This window comes from Nomascus leucogenys, chromosome 7b (assembly GCF_006542625.1).
Source record: "Nomascus leucogenys isolate Asia chromosome 7b, Asia_NLE_v1, whole genome shotgun sequence".
NCBI lineage: Eukaryota > Metazoa > Chordata > Mammalia > Primates > Hylobatidae > Nomascus > Nomascus leucogenys.
Genome location: NC_044387.1, coordinates 5,051,610 through 5,073,983, shown reverse-complemented (window position 1 = coordinate 5,073,983; position 22,374 = coordinate 5,051,610). Strand labels below are relative to the sequence as shown.

Here is a 22,374-nt window from a genome sequence, read left to right as displayed (position 1 = left end):
CAGATGGGGTTTCACCACGTTGGTGAGGCTGATCTTGAACCCCTACCTCCAGTGATCTGCCTGCCTCAGCCTCCCAAAGTGATGGAATTACAGGTGTGAGCCACCATGCCAGGCCTTATTTTTTTTTTTTTTTTTTTTTTTTTTTTTTGAGACACAGTCTCGCTTTGTCGCCCAGGCTGGAGTGCAGTGGCGCAGTCTCGGCTCACTGCAAGCTCCGCCTCCCGGGTTCACGCCATTCTCCTGCCTCAGCCTCTCCGAGTAGCTGGGACTACAGGCGCCCGCCACCACGCCCGGCTAATTTTTTGTATTTTTTAGTAGAGACGGGGTTTCACCGTGGTCTCGATCTCCTGACCTCGTGATCCGCCCGCCTCGGCCTCCCAAAGTGCTGGGATTACAAGCGTGAGCCACCGTGCCCGGCCTGCCAGGCCTTATTTTTTTGCTGAGACAGAGTCTTGCTCTGTCGCCCCGGCTGGAATGCAGTGGCACGGTCTTGGCTCACTGCAACCTCCGCCTCCTGGGTTCAAGTGATTCTCCTGCCTCAGTCTCCCAAGTAGCTGGTATTACAGGCACATGCCACCACCCCCAGCTAATTTTTGTATTTTTAGTACAGATGGGGGTTTCACTATGTTGACCTGGCTGGTCTCGAACTCCTGACCTCAGGTGATCCGCCCACCTCGGCCTCCCAAAGTGCTGGGATTATAGGCATGAGCCACGGCGCCCAGCCAATTTTATTTTATATTTATCTTATTTTGTTTTATTTTATTTTAGAGTCGAAGTCTCGCTCTTGTTACCCAGGCTGGAGTGCGGTAGCACTGTCTTGGCTCACTGCAACCTCCGCCTCCCGGGTTCAAGCGATTCTCCTGCCTCAGCCTCCTCAGTAGCTGGGATTACAGGTGCAGGTCACCACACCCGGCTAATTTTTGTATTTTTAGTAGAGACAGGGCTTCACTATGTTGGGCAGGCTGGTCTCAAACTCCTGATCTCATGATCCACCCGCCTCGGCCTCCCAAATGCTGGAATTACAGGCGTGAGCCACCGCGCCCAGCCTTTTATTTTTTTGAGGCAGAGTCAGACTGTGTTGCCAGGCTGGAGTGCAATGGCGTGATCTGGGCTCACTGCAACTTCCACCTCCCAGGTTCACGATTCTCCTGCCTCAGCCTCCAGAGTAGTTGGGACTACAGGCGCGCACCCGCACACCCAGCTAATTTTGGTATTATTAGTAGAGACCTTCGCAAGTCCTCTGGCCTCTCCAGACCTCAGTTTCCCCAACTATAAAATGGGGAGAGCAGCCATGTGCCATGGCTAACCAAGGACGGTGTTGCCAGGAACTTAGCAAAAGCTCAGTAAACTGGGTCATCATCACTACATTCCTGGGTCAAAGCTCCCTTGGATCCAAACGGTGGTTCTGGCTGCTTGGAACCCATTACTTCCTCGGCAGCTCCCTGTCACTTCAACTTCCAATGAGAAGGGAAAAGGGACGAGAGTGACCAGGGCCAAACGCCAGAGCAGTCCCCGAAGCAGGAGTGAGGGCAGAGAACAGGGCTCAGGGCGGGACTGGGGCGGAGAGGAAGCGTCAGGACCCCCTGGGTGGAGGGCGAGGGTGGGCGCCCCAGGGTGGGGGGCGAGGGTTGGGAGCCCCTGAGGTGAAGGGCGAGGGCCGGAGCTGAGGTGGGGGGGGGGGTCCCCCAGGGTGTCGGAGGAGGGTCGGGGGCCTGGAGATGGAGGGCGAGAGTGGGGCCCGAGGCGGGGCCGAGAGGAAGGGTCAGGACCTCTGAGGTTGGGGCGAGGTTGGGGACCGAGGTGGGGCGGAGGGACAAGGGTCAGGACCCCTGAGGTGGAGGGCGAGGGCCGGAGCTGAGGTGGGGTGACGGGCAGGGGCTGGGCCAGGGCCAGGCCGGGATCCAGTTGGGGTCCATATCCAGGACTGGAAGGGGAAGGCCGGCCAGGCGCCCGCGGCAGCCGCCCACACCCCACAGGCCACGTGTGGCCTGGACGCCTGGGGCGGCGGAGGCGCTCGGGTGGCGCCCCGAGCTGCTCAGTTACCAGAGCCGTTGGGGCCGATGATGCAGGTGAACCTCCGGAAGGGGCCAATGACCTGGCGGCCCCGCCACGACTTGAAGTTTTCCACGAGCAGCAGCTCCAGGTGGCCCATGGCGCCGCCCTCCACGCCTCACCAGCGTCCTCAAGCGCCCGCGAAAAAAGCGCGGGAAGGGATTCGCCAAGTGTCGCGAGAAGAGAGCGAGACGCGGCGAGCGCGGAGCCGTTCCTTAGCAACGAGTTGTTGACATTTCCGAGGGAGCGGGAGCGTCTGCACCTCAGCGGCGTCACTGGGAGCCCGACGGAAAACCGTGCTAAAGGCTTGTCTTTCCCCGGCTCGATCTAGGGAGCCAACCTCGCCTGCGCTACAGCTTGCTTATTTTCGTCGTCTGTTCTCCTGATCCTGCGTGTTCTAAAAACCCCTTACTTAGGCTTTCCGTGGGTTCCCAGACCATGGCGGTGGCGCTGCCCAGGGACTTGCGGCAGGACGCCAGCCTGGCCAAGAGGAGGCACGCGGAGCTGTGCAGGCAGAAGCGGGTCTTCAACGCCAGAAACAGGATAATTGGGGTGAAAGGGCAGGGCCGGGACGGGGTTAGAGCGGCAGATGCGGGCGAGGGGCGGCGTGGAGGGGGAGAGGAGATGAGTTCTAGGATGAAACATCTGAGCCAGGAGGCTGCAAACGGCATCCTGCAGGGCCAATAATGCTCCCTCTCGAGCTCGCCTGGAGTCACCAGCGGTTCTCCTCCCCTGAGCCAGATTTTCTACAACTCGTTTGCAGTGGGGCAGAGATTAAAAATAATAATAAGTAGGATTGTTATTACTGAATAAAATTATCTGGCTCTAACCCTTCTCCTCTGTTTTTCCATTTATAGGGAGACACTGAAGCCTGGGATGTTCAAGCTCATGACCAGAAGATAAAAGAAGCTACTGAAAAAGCTAGACACGAAACCTTTGGTGAGCATTTCCTGAATGCTTATCTATTGGTTCAGGGTTGTGTGCCTTTAGACTCCAGTCTTCGCCACCGCCCTCCTGCCCTGCCTTTTTTTTTTTTTTAATTGAGATGGGGTCTCACTATGTTGCCCAGGCTGGTCTGGAACTCCTGCGTGCAAGTGATCCTCCCACGTCAGTCTCCCAAAGTGCTGGAACTACAGGCATGAGCCACGGTACCCAGCCCTCCTTGCTTCACATTTTCACACTCTTCCTCCTTTTAAATTTCACAATTTCTTGTGCCCAGTTAACTTAATGCACTGATTCTTCTCTTAAAACAGCTATTGAATTTGAATGTGGATTATAAGAAACAGATTTTAAGGGTAAATATATGTTTTCCTTCATTTTCTTAAAAAACTGGATAGGAAGAGCCTTAAACACAGAGACACACACACACACTCACTTGCTCTGCTCAAAAGTTTAAGACTGTCTATGAAGGACAGCTGTTTATACCAGATAACACGTATGCCCAGGCTCACACCCTCAAGCTGGCTCAGAGATAGGCATGATTCAAATCATAGTATTCAAATACCTTGAATACTGTTATTCAAGGTATTATTATTCCACTTCAAATATAACTCATTTTCCCCTATCATGTCCAACAGTTTCAACAATTGTTGAAATTTCACACTTTGAGAGGCTAAAACTAGAGGATCACTTGAGACCAGGAGCTCTAGACTTGCCTGGGCAACAAAGCGAGACCCCATCTCTACAAAAAATAAATTTGAAAAAAAAAAAAAAAGAAATTTCAGTGTTTTTAAACACCATAAGTATTTTTATAATAGAAAAAAAGCAGGATACAAAATTGTACATACAATGGGCTGTTATGTTTTAAAAATATTTTAAAATATGCTTAGAAGAAGAAGAAAGGAAATATGCCAAAATGTTAGCAGGGTAATGTTGGAGGGATAGAATTATGAGTAAACTTTATTTTCTCCTTTATACTGTTCTGTATGTTCTAAACATTTTATCTTTTTTATTAATATTTTTAGTTATGAGGTAATTCATTCTTACAAAAACAATGTGACAGGTACATTTGTACCCACCACCAGAGTAGATGTTAACATTTTGCCAAATTGGCTTCAGGTATTTTGAGTGTTTTTTGAGAATTGTGTTTATATATATATATACACATATACATATACATATATATACACACATATATATACATATATATACACACACATATATATACATATATATACACACATATATATACATATATACACACATATATATACATATATACACACATATATACACACATATACACACATATATATATACATATATACACACATATATACATATATACACATATATATACATATATATACACATATATATACATATATACACATATATATACACACATATATATATACACATATATATATACACATATATATATACACATATATATATATAGCAACACCATCCCGCCCCCCACCTCTTAATTTTCCCTTCCTTTCTCCTCAGAAGTGTTTATCATTCCCATGCTTTTTTTTCCTTCTTTTGAGATGGAGTCTTGCTGTGTCGTGCAGGCTGGAGAGCTGTGGCGCAATCTCAGCTCACCGCAACCTCCGCCTCCTGGGTTCAAGCGATTCTCCTGTCTCAGCCTCCCGAGTAGCTGGGATTACAGGTGCACACCACCATGCTGGGCTGATTTTTGTATTTTTAGTAGAGACGAGGTTTCACCATGTTGGCCAGGCTGGTCTCGAACTCCTGACTTCAGGTGATCTTCCTGCCTCTGCCTCCCAAAGTGTTGGGATTACAGGCATGAGCCACCAGGCCCAGCCCCCATGCACTATTTATGCTTGTACTATTTATGTATGTACTCATAACAACATAAAATTGTTTTTATGTGTTTTTAAAATTTATGTAAATGGTATCCTATTGAATAGATCCATCCTCAATATGTTTTTCTTTCATCCAGGCTTGTATTTTTGAAATTAATCAGTGATTTACATATAGAGAGTATTCATTTTAATTGTTTTATGGCATTTTGTTATATGAATTAACTACAGTTTCTTCATCCATTCCCATACTGATGGCTGGTTTAGATTTTTTTTTTTTTTTTTTTTTGAGAAGGAGTCTCACTCTGTCCCCAGGCTGGAGTGCAGTGGCGCGATCTCGGCTCACTGCAACCTCTGCCTCCCGGGTTCAAGCAATTCTCCTGCCTCAGCCTCCCAAGTAGCTGTGACTATAGGCACGCGCCACCATGCCCCGCTAATTTTTGTATTTTTAGTAGAGACGGGGTTTCACCATGTTGGCCAGGATAAGCTCGATCTCTTGACCTCGTGATCCGCCCGCCTCGGCCTCCCAAAATGCTGGGATTACAGGCGTGAGCCACCATGCCCAGCCTCAAATGAGAGATCTTGTTTCCCCACATCCTTACTAATGTGTGCCATTATTAGCATTTTAAATATTTTGCTTTCGATTCATTGGATGTTTCCTACGTTGTATGAGTGATCATCCTTTCATAAGTGTATTATTACTCAGGGTTTTTTGTTTGTTTGTTTGTTTGTTTTTTTGAGACAGAGTCTCATTCTGTCACCTAGGCTGGAGTGCAGTGGCGTGATCTTGGCTCACAGCAACCTCCGCCTCCTGGGTTGAAGCGATTCTTTTGCCTCAGCCTCCCAAGTAGCTGGGACGACAGGTGCCCACCACCACGCCTGGCTAATTTTGTATTTTTAGTGGAGACAGGGTTTCACCATGTTGGTCAGGCTGGTCTTGAGCTCCCAGCCTCAGGTGATCCACCCACCTCGGCCTCCCAAAGTGTTAAGATTACAGGTGTGAGCCACCACACCCAGCCTCAGGTTTCTTTATAGTGATTTGTCTGGCCATTCCTACACTTTGCCCATTTATTGAGTTGGGGTTTTGGGGTTTTTTAAATTGATTTGTAGGTACTCTTTGTATATTCAGGATATTAATCCTTTAATGGCTGTGTTACTTTTTTGGAGGGTTGTATTACTTTTGCAATCACTAAAAAAATTAGTTTTTAAAGTAGATTCATGGGCTGGGTTTAGTGGCTCACTTCTATAATCCCAGCGACTCGGGAGGCTGAGGCAGAAAGATAGTTGGAGGCCAGGAGACAAGCCCAGGCAACATAATGAGGCCCTATCTCTAAAAAAGTCAATAATAAAAAATAAAATGGATTCAAATTTATTTTTTCTTCTGAATCCTAAGCTTATGGATATGCTATATTTTTTCCAGCTGCTGAAATGAGGCAAAATGACAAAATCATGTGCATATTGGAAAACCGGAAAAAGAGGGATAGGAAAAATCTCTGTAGGGCTATCAATGACTTCCAACAGAGTTTTCAGAAGCCAGAAACTCGCCGTGAATTTGATCTGTCCGACCCCCTAGCCCTTAAGAAAGATCTTCCAGCCCGGCAGTCAGATAATGATGTTCGGAATACGATATCAGGCATGCAGAAATTCATGGGAGAGGATTTAAACTTCCATGAGAGGAAGAAATTCCAAGAGGAACAAAACAGGGAATGGTCTTTGCAGCAGCAAAGGGAATGGAAGAACGCCCGTGCTGAGCAAAAATGTGCAGGTAATGAAACAGAAGAGACGAGCTGGGCTCAACACTCTCTTCAACAAACCAACCCTACGTTTTTTTTTTTTTTAAGCAACTCTACAGTTTTTGTGGGATTTGTTTAAAGTCCTACTGATAAGCACAGCCACATGCTACTTTGGCCTTGTGGGGAAAGAAAAGTCAGAGCCTGCCCTCCAGGAGGGAAACACCTCCAATCACACCTCAGTCATGTGGAAAAGTCCTTCCGTGTCGGGGTCCCAGTTGGATGCTGGCGTGCGGAGGTAACTCAGAATCGGTCCCTGCCCTCCCAGTCTGCTGGGAAGGTGAATGGGAAAGATGCAGGTCTTCCTAAGTCTCTTGGGTGCTGTGGTAGAAATTCCTACAGGGGACTTTGGGGGTGTAGTTGCAGGCATGGTGGTCACATGTCCTCACCAGGACTCCCCAAGCCCAGGGAACCTCTTGGGCAAAGGCTCCAAGGCATGAAACAGCCTCTCATTGAGGGAACTGTAGAAAGCCCCATGCGTCCTCACTGAGGTCAGCAGCATTCTGCTCTCCCAGCTCCTCTTCATGCCTGCACTCGAGCAGCACTGATCCTTCCAGCTACTTCTGTGCCAGAAAGATCGGGTAACGAAGACGACAACATCCCTGCTCTCTTGGGGTGTGTCAGTGGGCGATGAAATAGTGAGGAGCTATGAGGAAGACAAAACGGGGACCGGGCACAGAGAGGAATGCACTCTGCCTTCTTGAGCCCCTCCTGTCTGCTTGTTAGTTTGCAGTCTCCTTGCTCAGCTCATCCTCCTCCCAGCCTGTTCTTTCCTGTCTGCTCTCCATGAGTGATGTCTCCCAGATCATCTTCTCCCATTCTTCCTGAACCCACTCCTACCAGATTTATGCCCTCCGTGCTCCACTGGAACTGCCCTGGCCAACCTCACCAGTGACCTCCATGTTGCCCAATCCAAGGTCAGTTTTCGATCTTCATCTTGACCTAACATCAGCACAACACACAGTTGATCACCTCCTGCTCCTTGAAATCCGCATGCAATTCAGCTTTCAGAACACCACTCTCATATTAGTTCCCTTCCCATCCAGGTCCTTTGTTGGTTTCTCATCTGCTCAATCTCTGGATGTTGTTCACACCAGTGCTCTCCTCTACCAGCTAAACTCACCCCTGAGTGATTTTGTCTGGTCTCATGGCTTTAAATGCCACGTATAGGCCATCATTTCCCGGGTTTATATCTCCAGCCTGGACTCTTCCCTGAATCCAGACTCATAAATCCATCTAACTTCTCTTGGATGTCTAATGCACTTGTCAAGATCAGCACAAGTCCAATAACTCTGTTCTTCCCTGCAGACCTGACCTTCTACCCACATCTGTGACAGCTCCTTTCTTCTAGCTGCCCGGGCCCCAGCCCAAGTAATCTTGACTCCTTCCTTTCTCTCCATTTTTCAACTACTTTCCACACCCTCCAACATTCCCATTCTAAACTAAGGCTATCAGCATCTCTCGGCTGGGCGCAGTGGCTCATGCCTGCAATCTCAGCACTTTGGGAGGCCGAGGAGGAAAGATCACTTGAAGCCAAGAGATCAAGGCCAGCCTGGGCAACAAAGTGAGACCTCATCTCTACAAAAAATTAAAAAGTTAGCTGGGCATGGTGTTGTGCCCATGTAGTCCCAGCTAGTCAGGAGGCTGAGGCAGGAGGATCACTGAGCCTGGAAGGTCAAGGCTGCAGTGAGCCATGATTGCACCACTGCCCTCCAGCCTGGGCAACAGAGTGAGACCCTGTCTCAAAAAAAAAAAGAAAAAATAAAGACCGGGCACGGTGGCTCATGCCTGTAATCCCAGCACTTTGGGAGGCTGAGGCAGGAGGATCACGAGGTCAGGAGATTGAGACCATCCTGGCTAACACAGTGAAACCCCATCTCTACTAAAAATACAAAAAATTAGCCAGGAGTGGTGGCAGGTGCCTGTCGTCCCAGCTCCTTGGAAGGCTGAGGCAGGAAAATGGTGTGAACCCGGGAGGTGGAGCTTGCAGTGAGCTGAGATTGTGCCACTGCACTCCTGCCTGGGCGACAGAGCGTGACTCCATCTCACACAAGCAAACAAAAAGCATCTCTCACCTGCTCTTTGGGTCTCTCCCCTTATCCTACAGAGTGAACATTTCACTCAGAGTAAACCATTTTTTTCAGGGATCTACAATGCCTTCACAGTCTGGCCTTATCTCCTGCTATGCTGCCCTCACTCCATTCTTTCCACACTGTCTTGCTGTTTTCAGACGTGAGTGTATCAGGTTCACTTCTGCCTCAGGGCCTTTGCATGTGCTGTTCCCTCCGCTTAGAAATGTCTTTCCCCAGATATCTGTAGGGATCACCACTCTCCTCCAGGGCTGTGCTAAAATGCTATCTTATCAGTGAGGCTTCACCTGACCCCCCTATTTTAAACCCTGTACCCTCCTCCCACCCCACATTCCGTATCCCCTTGCTTTATTTTTCTACATAGCCTTGATCACTGACATGTTGTATGGTTCATCCATCTCCCAAGTGGCCTAAATTTCCACCTCTGGCCAAAAGGCTTTGTTTCAGCCGTGGACTTGGTTCTTCAGCGGTCTCCTTGACATCTCACAGGACCCCTCACAACGTATTGGAAAGCAGCCCTGGATCCTCTTCTGCATCTGCTCCTTTTTCCGTCTTTCTCCTCCCACTAACTGGTACCTCCTGCCCTTAAACCAGACGTCTAGGGAATCATCCATGACCCACCCCCATCTCCAGGCCACCTCTGACTCTTGTCCCTTCTACCTCCTGCATATATTTTGAACTGTCCGCTTGTCCGCATCCGTGCTGTCACCCTTGTGATGCAAGCCACCACCTCAGCTGAACAGACCTCTGCCAAGATCTTTGTGATGGCCTCCACTTCCTTTCTTGCCCCTCTCTGGTCCATTCTCAAAACAGCAGTCAGTGATACTTTTAAACAATGTGGGGTTTGGCCAGGTGCGCTGGCTCACGCCTGTAATTCCAGCACTTTGGGAGGCTGAGGCGGGCGGATCCCCTGAGGTCAGGAGTTTGAGACCAGCCTGGCCAACACGGTGAAACCCCGTCTCTACTAAAAATACAAAAATTAGCCGGGTGTGGTGGCATGTGCCTGTAATCCCAGCTACTTGGGAGGCTGAGGCAGGAGAATCACTTGAACCCGGGACGTGGAGGTTGCAGTGAGCCGAGATTGTGCCACGGCACTCCAGCCTGGGCAACAAGAGCGAAACTCATCTCAAAAAAAGAAAAAGAAATGTGGGGTTGGACAGCATCACCCTACCCCGTCGATCCCAGCTTCAAGCCCACTAATGGCTTCCCATGCACTTGGAAAGAGATGCGGAATCCTCCCGCAGCCCACAGGCTCTGCGTGCTGGGCCTCTGCCCATCTCTCCACTGTCAACTCCGCCCCCTCCACTTACTGTATTCCTGCCATCTTCCTCTTTCACTTCTGGACTCCACTGAATCCTTTCCCAACCCAGAACCTCTGCACCTGCTCCCAACCCACTTCTTTTGTCCTGCAGGTCTCAAACGTCATTTGCTCCCAGAGGAGCAATCTCTTACCCTCCCCACAAACCTCAGCCGCCTCAGCCAGGAGCCCCCAGCATATCTCTTCTTGGTCTCTGTGTCCTTTCCTCCCAGTCACTGCTACAGTTGGTATTAATACATTTATTCTGGGTTCATGTGTTGGTTGATGTCTCCTCTCCTAGGCAGCAAGTTCCAGGAAGGCAGGAAAAGCCCTTTCTATCTTACTTCCCATTATGTATCATGTGCCCAGCAAAGTGGGACCCCCATGCTAGGCTCTCCATGGCTGTATGTTAAATGGATGAATGAACAAATGAATGACAAGAGGAGAGGCTGACTGTGCACAGGCCAGAAATTGAAGATGAAAGAGTTTGGTCTTTGTTTTTGGAGACAGTGAGGAGACCCACAGGGCACAAATACTTGAATGAAGAAACTTCTGATTGATGGCTTTTTCTTAACATAATAATTCTGCAAGCCAGGCGTGGTGGCTCACGCCTGTAATCGCAGCACTTTGGGAGGCCAAGGTGGGTGGATCACCTGAGGTCAGGAGTTCAAGACCAGCCTGGCCAACATGGTGAAGCCCTGTCTCTACTGAAAATACAAAATTACTGGGCATGGTGGTGCACGCCTGTAATCCCAGCTACCCCGGAGGCTGAGGCAGGAGGATCGCTGGAACCCAGGAGGCAGAGGTTGCAGTGAGCCAAGATGCACCACTGCACTCCAACCTGTGCGACAAAGCAAGACTCCATCTCAAATAATAATAATAATATTATTATATTATTATTATTATTATATTATTATTCATAATAATTATATTAATATTAATATAATAATATTATAATAATATTTATATTAATATTAATATAATATTAATATTATAATAATATTCATATTATATTAATTATATTAATTATAATAATAATATTATATATTATGATATTATTAATATAATTAATATAATATAAATATAATTAAATAATAATAATAATTATAATTATTATTATAATATTATTATATAATAATAATTATAATTATTATTATAATATTATTATATAATAATAATTATTATTATTATTATTTAATTATATTAATATTATATTAATTATATTTATATTATATTAATTATATTAATAATTATTATTCTGCAAAGGAGGTATGTCCTGCTTCACAGGTAAGGACACAGGCTCAGCAAGGCTAAGTAATAGTTGAGGTTAACAGAGCTCGGAAATGTCTGGGATGGGATGTGAGCCTCCTCTGTTTGACTCCAAATCTTCACATTTTGCTTTTGGACCTTCTACCTTGACCCCTTCACCTCCTACTCCTCCTCTTTCTCTTCCTCATTGGCCTGACCAAGTCCTCCTGCCACTCCACAGTATCTGTCATCTGGCCCTGCTTCCTCCATAGAGTCCTGTCTGGTTTCTTGCCCTTTCATTCTGGATTCCGCTGAATCCTTTCCCAAAACCTCTGCACCTGCTCCTGACCCACTTCTTTTGTCCTGCAGGTCTCAAACGTCATTTCCTGGGGCTGTAGAGTATGTCTTGCCCACTGTAAGGATTTAGCTACTTCCAGATAGAGCAGGACAGCAAGGGGCACATTACCAGCCTGTCCCAGGACCCCAGCATAGTAGTGATCACTAGCACCGATCTGGGAGCTTGACTCTCCCACAGCCTTCAGAGGCAGGTCCTGTCATTGTTGTTCCCGTCCTCATACTCATGGCTAAGGACGTGGTAGGAGGCAAAGGCACAAACAGCCACACATCGGGGGAAGGTGCTCCCGTGGCCAGGTTGGTCTGATGGCTTGTTGCCTCCTCCTTTCAGAGGCCCTCTACACAGAGACAAGGCTGCAGTTTGATGAGACAGCCAAGCACCTCCAGAAGCTGGAAAGCACCACCAGAAAGGCGGTTTGTGCATCTGTGAAAGACTTCAACAAGATCCAGGTATAGCTACTCCGAGACCCCGGGCTCGACGACTGGAGGGGAGGACGAGCCCTCTACGGCTTCCCAAGGCTCTCCAGCCTCCTTGGGATCCCAGTCTCAGCCTGCTCCCCTGGTCACATCACCAGCCCTGACAGAGACCCTGATGGGCTGCCTGATGACAGAGATGGATGAGACCCAGTCCTGTCCCTTAGCTGTGAATCTTGGAGGGAAACCTGCCAAACTAGCCATGTAACCTGGGGAAGTCAGCTCACCTGTCTACAGCTCAGTTTCTTCTTCTGTAACATGAGGATGGTGACATCCACCTAGACTGTTACCGCCTAGCTCTGCTCCAATGCCTGGTGCTGGTTTCCATTTTTCCCACCTCTCAGACTAACCCCTTTATTGAGAACAGCTACTTGGATGCTCACCGATGGCAGGGATGATGAAGAAGATCATGATGAGCTCGGACACTGGGGCCTCCTGAGACCTCACACCTCCTCTCTAAACTCTGGTCCCCCTCCTCCCACACACTCCCCTTCCCTCCAACCTGATGCTGAAGTTGCTGAAATAGGTTCTTCTTTTTGTTTCTTTGGTTTTTTTGTTTGTTTGTTTTTGAGACAGGGTCTCACTCCATCACCCAGGCTGAAGTGTAGTGGCACGATCACGGCTCACTGCAGCCTCGACCTCCCAGGCTCAGATGATCCCCCCACCTGAGCCATCCAAGTAGCTGGGACTACAGGCACGCGCCACCATGCCCGGCTAATTTTTGTATTTTTTTGTAGACACAGGGTTTTTCCATGTTGCCCAGGCTGGTCTCAAACTCCTGAGCTCAAGCAATCCTCCTGCCTCAGCCTCCCAAAGTGCTGAGATTACCACATCTGGCCCTCTTTTCCTTTTGGAAGTTAGAGCTCGCCCCCGCTGCCTCTCCCTCCCCCCACAAGGTTTTCTTTTCAAATACAATTCTATTTTCTGGTGGGTGGGGACTTTGCTTGGGTTTGTTGATCAGGTTCGCTCGTCAACTAGAACTATGGTCCCCAAAGAAGGCTGTGCAGGATCTGTGGGAGAGCAGATACCAGAGCCCTGCTTCATATTCATTTTTAACCTCATCACTTTTGATTTCCATGTACATGTGTAGTTAGAAGCATGTGCTATCATTAAAGTATAGTAGTACCACATTGTGAACTAAATATATTGGAGATACAAGCTCAAAACTGTCCTCCTGGTGGGGGCAGGCAGTCAAAATCCCAGAGAGGCTGGACCAGACACCAGAGAATGTGGGTTTTCAACACAGGAGAGGAATGAGGAGAGCCAACTGCAGGTGCTGGGGAGGACCAAAGGGCAAAGCAAGACACCTGAAGTCTGAGCTCACCACCCAGTGAGCTGCAAAGGTCTTAGAGACCATCCATCCCTGCCCTTCATTTTACAGAGGGTGCCCAAAGAGGGGAGGCTGTTCACTCCAGTCCCCACTGCAAGTGAATGGCAGGATGGGGCCCTTGACAATTAGTCCACTGTTGGCTGGTGATCCGCTCATTCATTTATGGAAGTGATGATGATGATGATGATAATTCACTCGTTCATTCATCAATTCAACCAATGTTTATTGAGCCCTTCCTGCTGGGCATTGGGGTGGCTTTTGCTAAACCCTATTATCTCATTCATCAATTTATTCATTCATATATTCTAGAAGATGTTTAATGGGCATCCACAGCCTGCCTGGTTTTCTCAGACCCCCAGCTCCTCATGTGGATGCCACGAGGCAGCACCATTGCAAACACTCCTGCACTGGGAAAAGCCACCCTCTGGCTTCTGCAGCTCTGTTCCTAACTACAACTAGGCTTTTTAATTAACCTGGGATGTTAATCCAAGATTCTGGATAACTATCCTCAAAAGAAAAGTCCAAGCAGGCCAGTCCAGTTCAACAGGAAGGACACACATGAGGGCCTCCAGTTCTCGGGTCGGGGCTCATTTTGTCAGAGAGGCATTGTGGCGTCAGGGTCTGACACGCAGGCTCTGGAGCCCGACCACACGGGTGTGAGACCAGGCTGTGCCCTGCAGCCTTGGGCAGGCCACCCACTGCCTCCGTTTGATCATCTGCAGAATGAGGAAGTGATAACACCCTCCTGTGTCAGTCAGAATGTGCTAAGCCTTGCTGGGGTAAGAAGCACCCACCAGTCTCAGTGGCTTAAACAGAAAGTTGATGTTCCATGCATGCTCCCTGCCCGCCATGGACTGGCTGTGAGGCCTGTTCTTTGGCATCCTCAGTTTGGAGCCCAGGCCCTGGGATGGAGCGACCGCCAGCCGGAGGATCCCCGCAGCACAGGAGGAAAGGAATGTGGCTAGTCCCCCCAGGCTTCCTCCTAGGAGCAGTAGTGCCACCTCTGCTCACATTTCTTTTTTCTTTTTTTTGTTTCGAGGCGGAGTCTTGCTCTGTCACCCAGGCTGGAGTGCAGTGGCGCGATCTTGGCTCACTACAAGCTCCGCCTCCCGGGTTCACGCCATTCTTCTGCCTCAGCCTCCCGAGTAGCTGGGATTACAGGCCTCTGCCACCATGCCCAGCTAATTTTTTATATTTTTAGTAGAGACAGGGTTTCACCATGTTGGCCAGGCTGGTCTCAATCTCCTGACCTTGTGATTTGCCCGCTTTGGGCTCCCAAAGTGCTGGGATTATAGACGTGAGGCACTGCGCCCGGCCTCTGCTCACATTTCACTGGTGAAAGCAAGCCACGTGGCCATGCTCACTCTAAGTGGGCAGGACAGGTTGTTCTGCCCCATGCCAAGGAAGAACAGTGTTGAATCACTTGAACCTGGGAGGCAGAGGTTGCAGTGAGCTGAGATTGTGCCACTGCACTGCAGCCTGGGTGACAGAGCGAGACTCCATCTCAAAAAAAAAAAAAAAAATGGGTGGGGGGGCTTGGAAGGATGAGCTGACTTCCTTAGGGAGTACTCAGTGGCAAGTCCGGTATTGAAGTTGGGCCTGTCTAACTACAAAGCTTGTACTGTGTGACTCAATCAAGCTGGCCTCTGGTGAGCACATGTGGAATGCCAGCTCCTTGCAAACTGCCCTGTCCATGTGTTACTGAGGACAACTGTTAACCCAAGTACATGTCTCCTAAGCCATCTCCTGACTTTACAGAGAAATGACTGCAGCCCAGAGAGGGGAGGTGACTTGGTACAGGTCACACAGCCAGGGACCCCCCCAGGAAATCAAACAGAAATGAGACCTGGAATTGCTTTGTACTGGGGGCTGCGGCTCAGGACCACTGAAGTGACAGTGCATTTTCTACCTTTTAGAAATCACCACTGTTGCAAATCACTCTGTTGAGTGTTCTTTGCAGCCCACAGATGTCCAAGGGTTGCCAGGGGCACAGAGCCCTGCCTTGGGTGGGACCAGGCCCACGCGGGGTGGCAGCCTTTAAGGAGGGAGCTCCCTGCCTTGGCAAGTTGGTGCAAGACCCAGAGCTCTTATGCACACACCCAACAGGTGGTGATCCCCCGAGTCCAGCCCACCCGCCCAGCAGTGCGCAGGCAGCCAGGGCTTCAAGGACCCACCCACATCCGTGCCTGACAAGTCTCCCCTCCACCCGACTCCTGCTGCCCTTAGCATATCCTCCCCTCGAGGGCCCCCAGTGAGATTTGCTGGCCTGGGTGTCAGAATACCCCTGGGGTCACTTGGACCATCTTCTTTAATGTCTTCACCTGCTTAGGCCATCGAGTCAGTGGAAAGGAAAAAGCAAGAGAAAAAGCAAGAACAAGAGGACAACTTGGCCGAGATCACCAACCTGCTGCGTGGGGACCTGCTCTCCGAGAACCCGCAGCAGGCAGCCAGCTCCTTCGGGCCCCACCGCGTGGTCCCTGACCGCTGGAAGGGCATGACCCAGGAGCAGCTGGAGCAGATCCGCCTAGTCCAGAAGCAGCAAGTCCAGGAGAAGCTGGTGACTGCCCTGCCCCTTTTTCCAGAGCCCACAGAGCCAGGCTCTTTGCTCCCGCTGCCTTCCAGGCACAAATGTAGTTGTAGCAGGCCTTGTGCTCTGCCCTAGGACCTGCCCTCAAGGAGTTTCCCTTCTAGTCGGGGGGGAGACAAGAGCCAGATATTCTCACACCCGTATGATGTGGCATCAGGAGTAGGAGTGCCAAGAAAGAGGACAGTAGACTGGGAAGATATTGAAGCAAAGACTCAAAAGAGGGTAGGGAGGGAGCCATGTGTCTACCTGGGAAAAGGACGACCAGGCAGGGTGAGCTGCAAGGGCAAAGGCCTTGAGGCAGGACCCTGCTGGACCTGCTCAGAGAAGGGCGTGGAGCCTGGTGACTGGAGTGGAGTGAAGAGAGGGGCAGGTACGGAGGCCTCAGAGGCAGACAGTAGAGGTCCTGGCAGTCCACTGGGGAGGACTTTGGCTTCTTCTGTGACTGAGATGGGGAACTCTGCAGGGTTTTGGACAGAGGAGTGACAGGATCTGACTTAGGTTGAACAAGATCCCCAGCGTGATCCCCCTGTATTGAGGGCAGACACTAGGGGCTGAGGGGGAAGGAAGGAGATCTCCAGGAAGGCCTTGCAGTGTTCACAGTGAGAGGCGATGCTGGCTGGGACCACGGGGCAGGCAGTGGGGGTGCTGAGCAATGGTCAGATTCTGGATCTGTTTTGAAGGTAGAGTTGACAATATCGGATGAATGATTGTGTGGGGACGTGTGAAAGACAGGAGTTAAAAGATGACTCTAGGTCCTGTGGCCTGAGCAACTAGAGGAATGGAATTGGCATTTCCAGAGATGGGGAAGATGATGGGAGGAGCAGGTTGGTGGCGTGGGAGGGGTGGAAATCAAAGTTACAATTTTGAATAAGTTAAGTGTGCAAAGTCCATTAGATATCTGTATCTATTAGGATTACATTTGCCTGAATGTGGCAGAAAACCACAAATAACAGCATCTTAAACAAAATAGAACTTTCTCTCTTGCAAGTAGACTAAATCCTCAGGAAAACAGTCCAGGGCTGGTATGGCAGCTCTGTGGTCATTGACTGATGTCCTGCTATCCTTGGCTCCTGGCTCTCACTTCTTAGTGCAAGATGGCTGCTAGAGCACCAGCCATCACATGCATAGTCCAGCTACCAGGAAGGAGGGATGGAGAACACTCTAAGGAGATTTCCACTTATATTTCACTGGACAACACTTAGTCACAAGGTTGCCCCTAACTCTAAAGAAGTCAAGGAAATGTGTTTATTCCAGACAGTGAAGTGCTGGTGATTGTTTTACTAAAGAAGAACGAAAAATGGTTACTGGGAGACAAGTAGTATTTTCTGCCACAACCTCCAATTAAAGCCCAGGAGGCAGCTGGATATATAACACAGGGCTCAGAACAAGGTCTGGGCCAGAGGCATAAATGTGAGTCGTCACCTACAGAGAGATTGTATGCATGTATTTTGAGACAGAGTCTCTATCACCGAGGCTGGAGTGCAGTCATGCAGTCTCGGCCCACTGCAACCTCTGCCTCCTGAGTTCAAGCGATTCTCCTGCCTCAGCCTCCCCAGTAGCTGGGATTACAGGCATGCACCACCATGCCCAGCTACTTTTTGTATTTTTCGTAGAGGTAGGGTATTGTCATGTTGGTCAGGCTGGTCTCGAACTCCTGGCCTCAAGTGATCCGCCCACCTCAGCCTCCCAAAGTGCCGGGATTACAGGTGTGAGCCACCATGCCCGGCCCTACAGAGAGTATTTAAAGCTGAGGACTGAGTCCTGCTCCCCCCAGGACCCCCCTTCTCACCACCACTGTTGATAAAGAGCAAAGGCATCTGTGAAGGGACCGCCAGGGAGGTGGACAGATGCAAGCCATGGTTTGCTGGAGGCCAAGTGAGGAAAGGTGTTTGGGAGGGAAGGAGAGGGGAACTCGTGGGTCAAACGCTGCTGCCAGGCTGCAGGCTAAACGCTGGATCCAGCATCATGGCAGTCACCGGGGACCCTGTCAGGAAGGAGCATGTTTGGCAGAGGAGTGGGGCTGCCAGCCTAATGGGCTCAAGAGAGAACAGGCAGGAAACGAATGGAGATGGCACATGTAGACAGCACTTACAAGGCGTTTGCTGTAAAGGATGCAGAGAAATGGAGTGGGAGCTGGTGGGGGCCATGGGGTGAAGGGAAAGTTTTTGTTTGTCTTGATTGTAGAAATAACAGCATACTTTCATTCAACCAGAGTGATGCAGTAGAGGGGGAAGTTGATGCCAGAGGAGAGACTTGCTGGAGCCGTGTCCCTGGGCTGCAGGAGAGCGAGGGACATGGAGTGCTAGTTGAGGGCTTGGTGTGGCCTCTGGGAGCTCAGAGCCGTCATGGGAGTTACAGGAAGGGGCGTGAGGGCGGGAGCTTGCGGGTGAACAGAATTGAGACCTGGAATTGCTTTGTACTGGGGGCTGTGCCTCAGGACCACTGAAGTGCCATTTTCTACCTTTTAGAAGTAGAACTGAGCAGGGTTGGGGGGAGTTAGTGCTAAATGGTCATCTAGAAGAGCTGGAGAGGGAACAGCCTGGAGGAAGGGGACAGAATGGTCGGACAGTGTCCAGGGCCCACTGGGGGGTCATAGTCATGACCTTGAAGTGACCGCAGAGAGCGCTGTTGGGGTGTCACCCACCATGCTTAGCCAGATTCATTGTGGTCACCGCCTGCCTGACCAAGTGAAGGACTCAGGGGGCTGAGGGTATCGGCCTGGGAGCGTCTGCCATGAGACAAACCAGGGGGCCAGAGAAAGATTGGAAAAGTGGCAGCCAGCGGACTGGAGGTCACACTTTGTGGGGGGACATAATCATTGAAATCGGGGACTTGGAGAGAGAGTGGAAGAGGCAGGTAAGACAGTGAGACTGTTATTGGTAATGACAAGGGAAGGGTGGAGGGTCCCAAAGGGAAGGTCTCCGGACCCACAGCATTGGCCTGGTGGGGCCTGCAGTCTGTGGTTTCGAAAGCCCCCTGGGGATTCTGATGCGTACTCAAGTTTGAGAACCACTGGTAGGGTGTGCCCAGGAGGTGAGAAGGTGAAGCTGGGACTAGATCTTTGGAGAGGAGGCAGGAGAGCTGAGCAGCTGGGGACAAGAGAGGGCTGTCTCTGTGTGTGCTGAAACCACCGAGAATCCTGGCAGGAGAGATCTGGAGAGGGTCTCAAACCTGCAAAGAGGGGTGGAAGAGGCCAGGCTGGGGTGGCAGGTGCCACAGTTGGTATAAGCTTCTGATTTGGTGGGTCTGGGGAGGAGGAGGGACAGTGGCAGTGGCGTGGACCAGGGCATGAGGAGTGGGTGGGGCAGCTTGCCCACCTGCTTCCCTGCAGGCCAGAGGTGCATGTGTGTGGGAGGCTGCAGTGGGGCCGGGACCTGGGCAGGCAGGGGGCGTGAAGTTCAGGAAGTAGTCCAAGGTGGAAAGGGCGCTGGGGCTGGAATCGGGGTCCAGGGCCAGGGCCCTGCTCTGTGCTTCAGGACTGCAGCTCTGCCTGGACCGTCTGGCACAGAAGATCGGCCGGCCATCCTGAAAGCAGTATTGCTGTCTAGTTTTCATTTTTTGTAGAAAATTAAGAAGACAGAAAAGCACAAAGGGGGAAAAACACACATGAAACCTCCCTACTCAGAAATACTGCCCCCTTCCTTTCTGGGTTCTTGCCTCCATCCCCTTTTCTATGCTTGGAGGTAACTGGGAAAGTTGGGATATTGCAGCAAACAGCTGGGCTGTCTGCTTTGCTCTTAGCCCGGGTGAGTGTGTCCCATGCCATTCCCTGTTTGCCACCAAGCAGCTTGTGTGATGACCCCGGGCTCCTGAGAGCAGCCTGGCTTTACAGCGGGGGACACTGAGGTTCGTGAGAGCAGGGTGACTTGCCTTGTGGGTGACAAAGCCCGCCAGCCTGCCTTCAGTCCCAGGATGGGGCCACCCAGACCCCCATGCCACTCACCGGACACTTATCCTTGCTCATTTGGCGGGAGGAGGCTGTGCCCTAAAAATGGCAAAAGGGGGCCAAGGGGACTAACAAAGCTGACAACACACGGGGAAGTACCCCTCCCTCCACGCAAATCCAGCTTCCTCTTCGAGGGCTCCAGAGTTTTCACGTGAGGAGGGCAGCGAGGAATGAGCTGAAACATAGCAACTCAGGGGTTGGGGTGCCCCTCTAGGACCATAACCTTCCTGTCATCGGGTGAGGCTGTAGTGTCTGCATGTTCTGGAAGCTGCCCAGGTGATCTGCGTTCAGCTGTGGGGCAGTCGGCCATGGCTCATGGAGGTGGCATCTGACTGCTGACCGAGCCAGGGAGCCCCCTGAGGACCTGAGGAGGAAGACTCTGGGCCCAGCCTGCACCTGGGAGCCCTGCACCCGGGAGCCGGGAGTGGAGGCTGCTGTAGGAATTGAGTCCCTGCTGTGCCTTCAGGAGAAGAACGGCCAGCACCTCCTGATGGGGGAGGGCAGCCGGGCCACGTGGAATGAGGGCAGGCTGGGGGTCTCCTCTGGCTTCCTGCCTGACATCGGTCACCTACCTGCCCCTCCTCTGACCCTCAGTTTCCCCATCTGTAGAATGAGAGGCAGGCCTTCTAGATAATCCCCTGGGGCTCTTTGGCTGTGGGGAAAGGCGGTGGTGAGCTGCCTCTTTTCCTTCCAGAGGCTCCAGGAAGAAAAGCACCAGCGAGACCTGGACTGGGACCGGCGGAGGATTCAGGGGGCTCGTGCCGCCCTGCTGTTTGAACGGCAGCAGCGGCGGCAGCAGCGTGACCTGCGCAGAGCTCTGGACAGCAGCAACCTCAGCCTGGCCAAGGAGCAGTGTTTGCAGTGAGTGCTGGGTGGGACCAGGGCCAGGTGGGGGACCGGGTGGAGGGACCATGGGGCTGTGGAGGTCAAGGACAAGGAGGGGGCAAAAGGGGGAACACCCCGCCCTGGTGGTCTTCATCTGGACACTGTGGATCTCAAGTGGGCTGGCTCGGGTTGACAGAACCATGGGCCACGGGTCACTGCTGTCCACACGGAGTGCATGGGTGGAGGGCACCCAAAGCCCCAGGGAAGAGCACTGAGTCTGCTGGGGGAGTCAGGAATGCTTCCTGGAGGAGGCTTCATGGCTGAGACCCAGGAGGAGGATGGCACTGCCTACTCAGGGATGGCTTTCCAGGTAGAGAGAGGGGCTCCTGGGCTACCCTGAAAAAGCCTGGAGTCTCTTGGTTATAGACAGGACCCCAAGAGTTCAGAGCTCCAGCTACAGGAAGATGTCACATGCAAGTAAACAGGTGAACTTGCAACTGAAAACCACAGTATTTATTTACTTATTTATCAAGCTCTTGGCTTAAACTCAGGGGGGACCCAGGAATATTTTCTCCAATCCGACGTCTGGTTGCTGGTGGGTCCATCTGTTATCATCACTTCTGCTGAGGGCCTAAAAGGAGCATTAAGAATGATCTGAGGGCTGGGCGCGGTGGCTCACGCCTGTAATCCCAGCACTTTGGGAGGCTGAGGTGGGCGGATTATGAGGTCAGGAGTTTGAGACCAGACTGGCCAACATGGTGAAACTAAAATAAAACTAAACTAAAAATACAAAAATTAGCCAGGCATGGTGGCACACGGTTGAAATCCCAGCTACTGGGGAAGCTGAGGCAGGAGGATGGCCTGAGCCCAGGAGCTGAGGGCTTCAGTGAGCCATGATCGCACCACTGCACTCCACCCTGGGTGGCTGAGAGAGACGTTGTCTCTAAAAAATAGAAAAGAATGATCTGAGAAATGAAATGGGGTGAACAAAGTGTACAGTCACACCCACGGAGATTTAATTTTCATATGTCCCCAAATGTTACTGGTGTAAGTCCCTAATCTAACTGCAGCGTAATTATAAAGTGACCCTCACCGCTGAGGAGCAGTTGAGATGGATCATTCTGGGGGGCTCATTAGGTGTGAAATGTATTCTGTATTTTGGGGATAACACACTAATAAAATGTGTGCCTTTTCAAAAAAAAAAAAAGAATAGGAAGTATACACATTTGCTGACCTTTCTTTTTCTCATTTTGTTATCAGGAAAAAATATATGAATGAAGTCTATACAAATCAACCCACGGGAGATTATTTCACACAATTTAATACAGGAAGTCGATAATGAGGAAGCCACCCTTGTTCCCGTCATTCATGTATAAAGAGTGGCAACCTTAAAGAGTCACGTTTCTTTTTTAAAAATACACTCCTTGGGCCACAAGTACCCTTCAGCTGTAATCGTCCACTGTGGACAAAACATTTATCTAACCTCTTCCTTGTATTTCTGTGAGGAACATTAGTTTCTGTTCAGCTCAGCTCAGCGAAGGTCTTGGGTGGGGCTCTGGGAAGTAGCTCCACACGGGCCTGCTCAGGGGCACCGTAGAGAGAGGTGGTATTTA

General features: G+C 50.4%; 2 protein-coding genes across 3 annotated transcripts in view; one reads left to right on the top strand and one right to left on the bottom strand.

The window, feature by feature from the left end:
• SMC1B (structural maintenance of chromosomes 1B) overlaps positions 1-2,180 on the bottom strand; it is a 70,147-nt gene extending 67,967 nt beyond the window's left edge. For both annotated transcript variants that reach the window (XM_003281264.4, XM_030815380.1), the window contains exon 1: positions 2,044-2,180. In XM_003281264.4, coding sequence (XP_003281312.2) covers positions 2,044-2,152 — 109 coding nt within the window. In that variant the 5' untranslated portion in view covers positions 2,153-2,180. The remainder of the gene's footprint in view (positions 1-2,043) is intronic.
• Positions 2,181-2,275: 95 nt separating this feature from the next.
• Positions 2,276-22,154, top strand: RIBC2 (RIB43A domain with coiled-coils 2). Its single transcript, XM_003281265.3, has 7 exons — positions 2,276-2,604; positions 2,910-2,991; positions 6,241-6,585; positions 11,931-12,049; positions 15,733-15,960; positions 20,631-20,797; positions 22,022-22,154. The coding sequence occupies exons 1-7, from the start codon at positions 2,491-2,493 to the stop codon at positions 22,098-22,100; spliced, it is 1,134 nt and encodes a 377-aa protein (XP_003281313.2). The 5' UTR covers positions 2,276-2,490; the 3' UTR covers positions 22,101-22,154.
• The last annotated feature ends 220 nt before the right edge of the window (positions 22,155-22,374 follow it).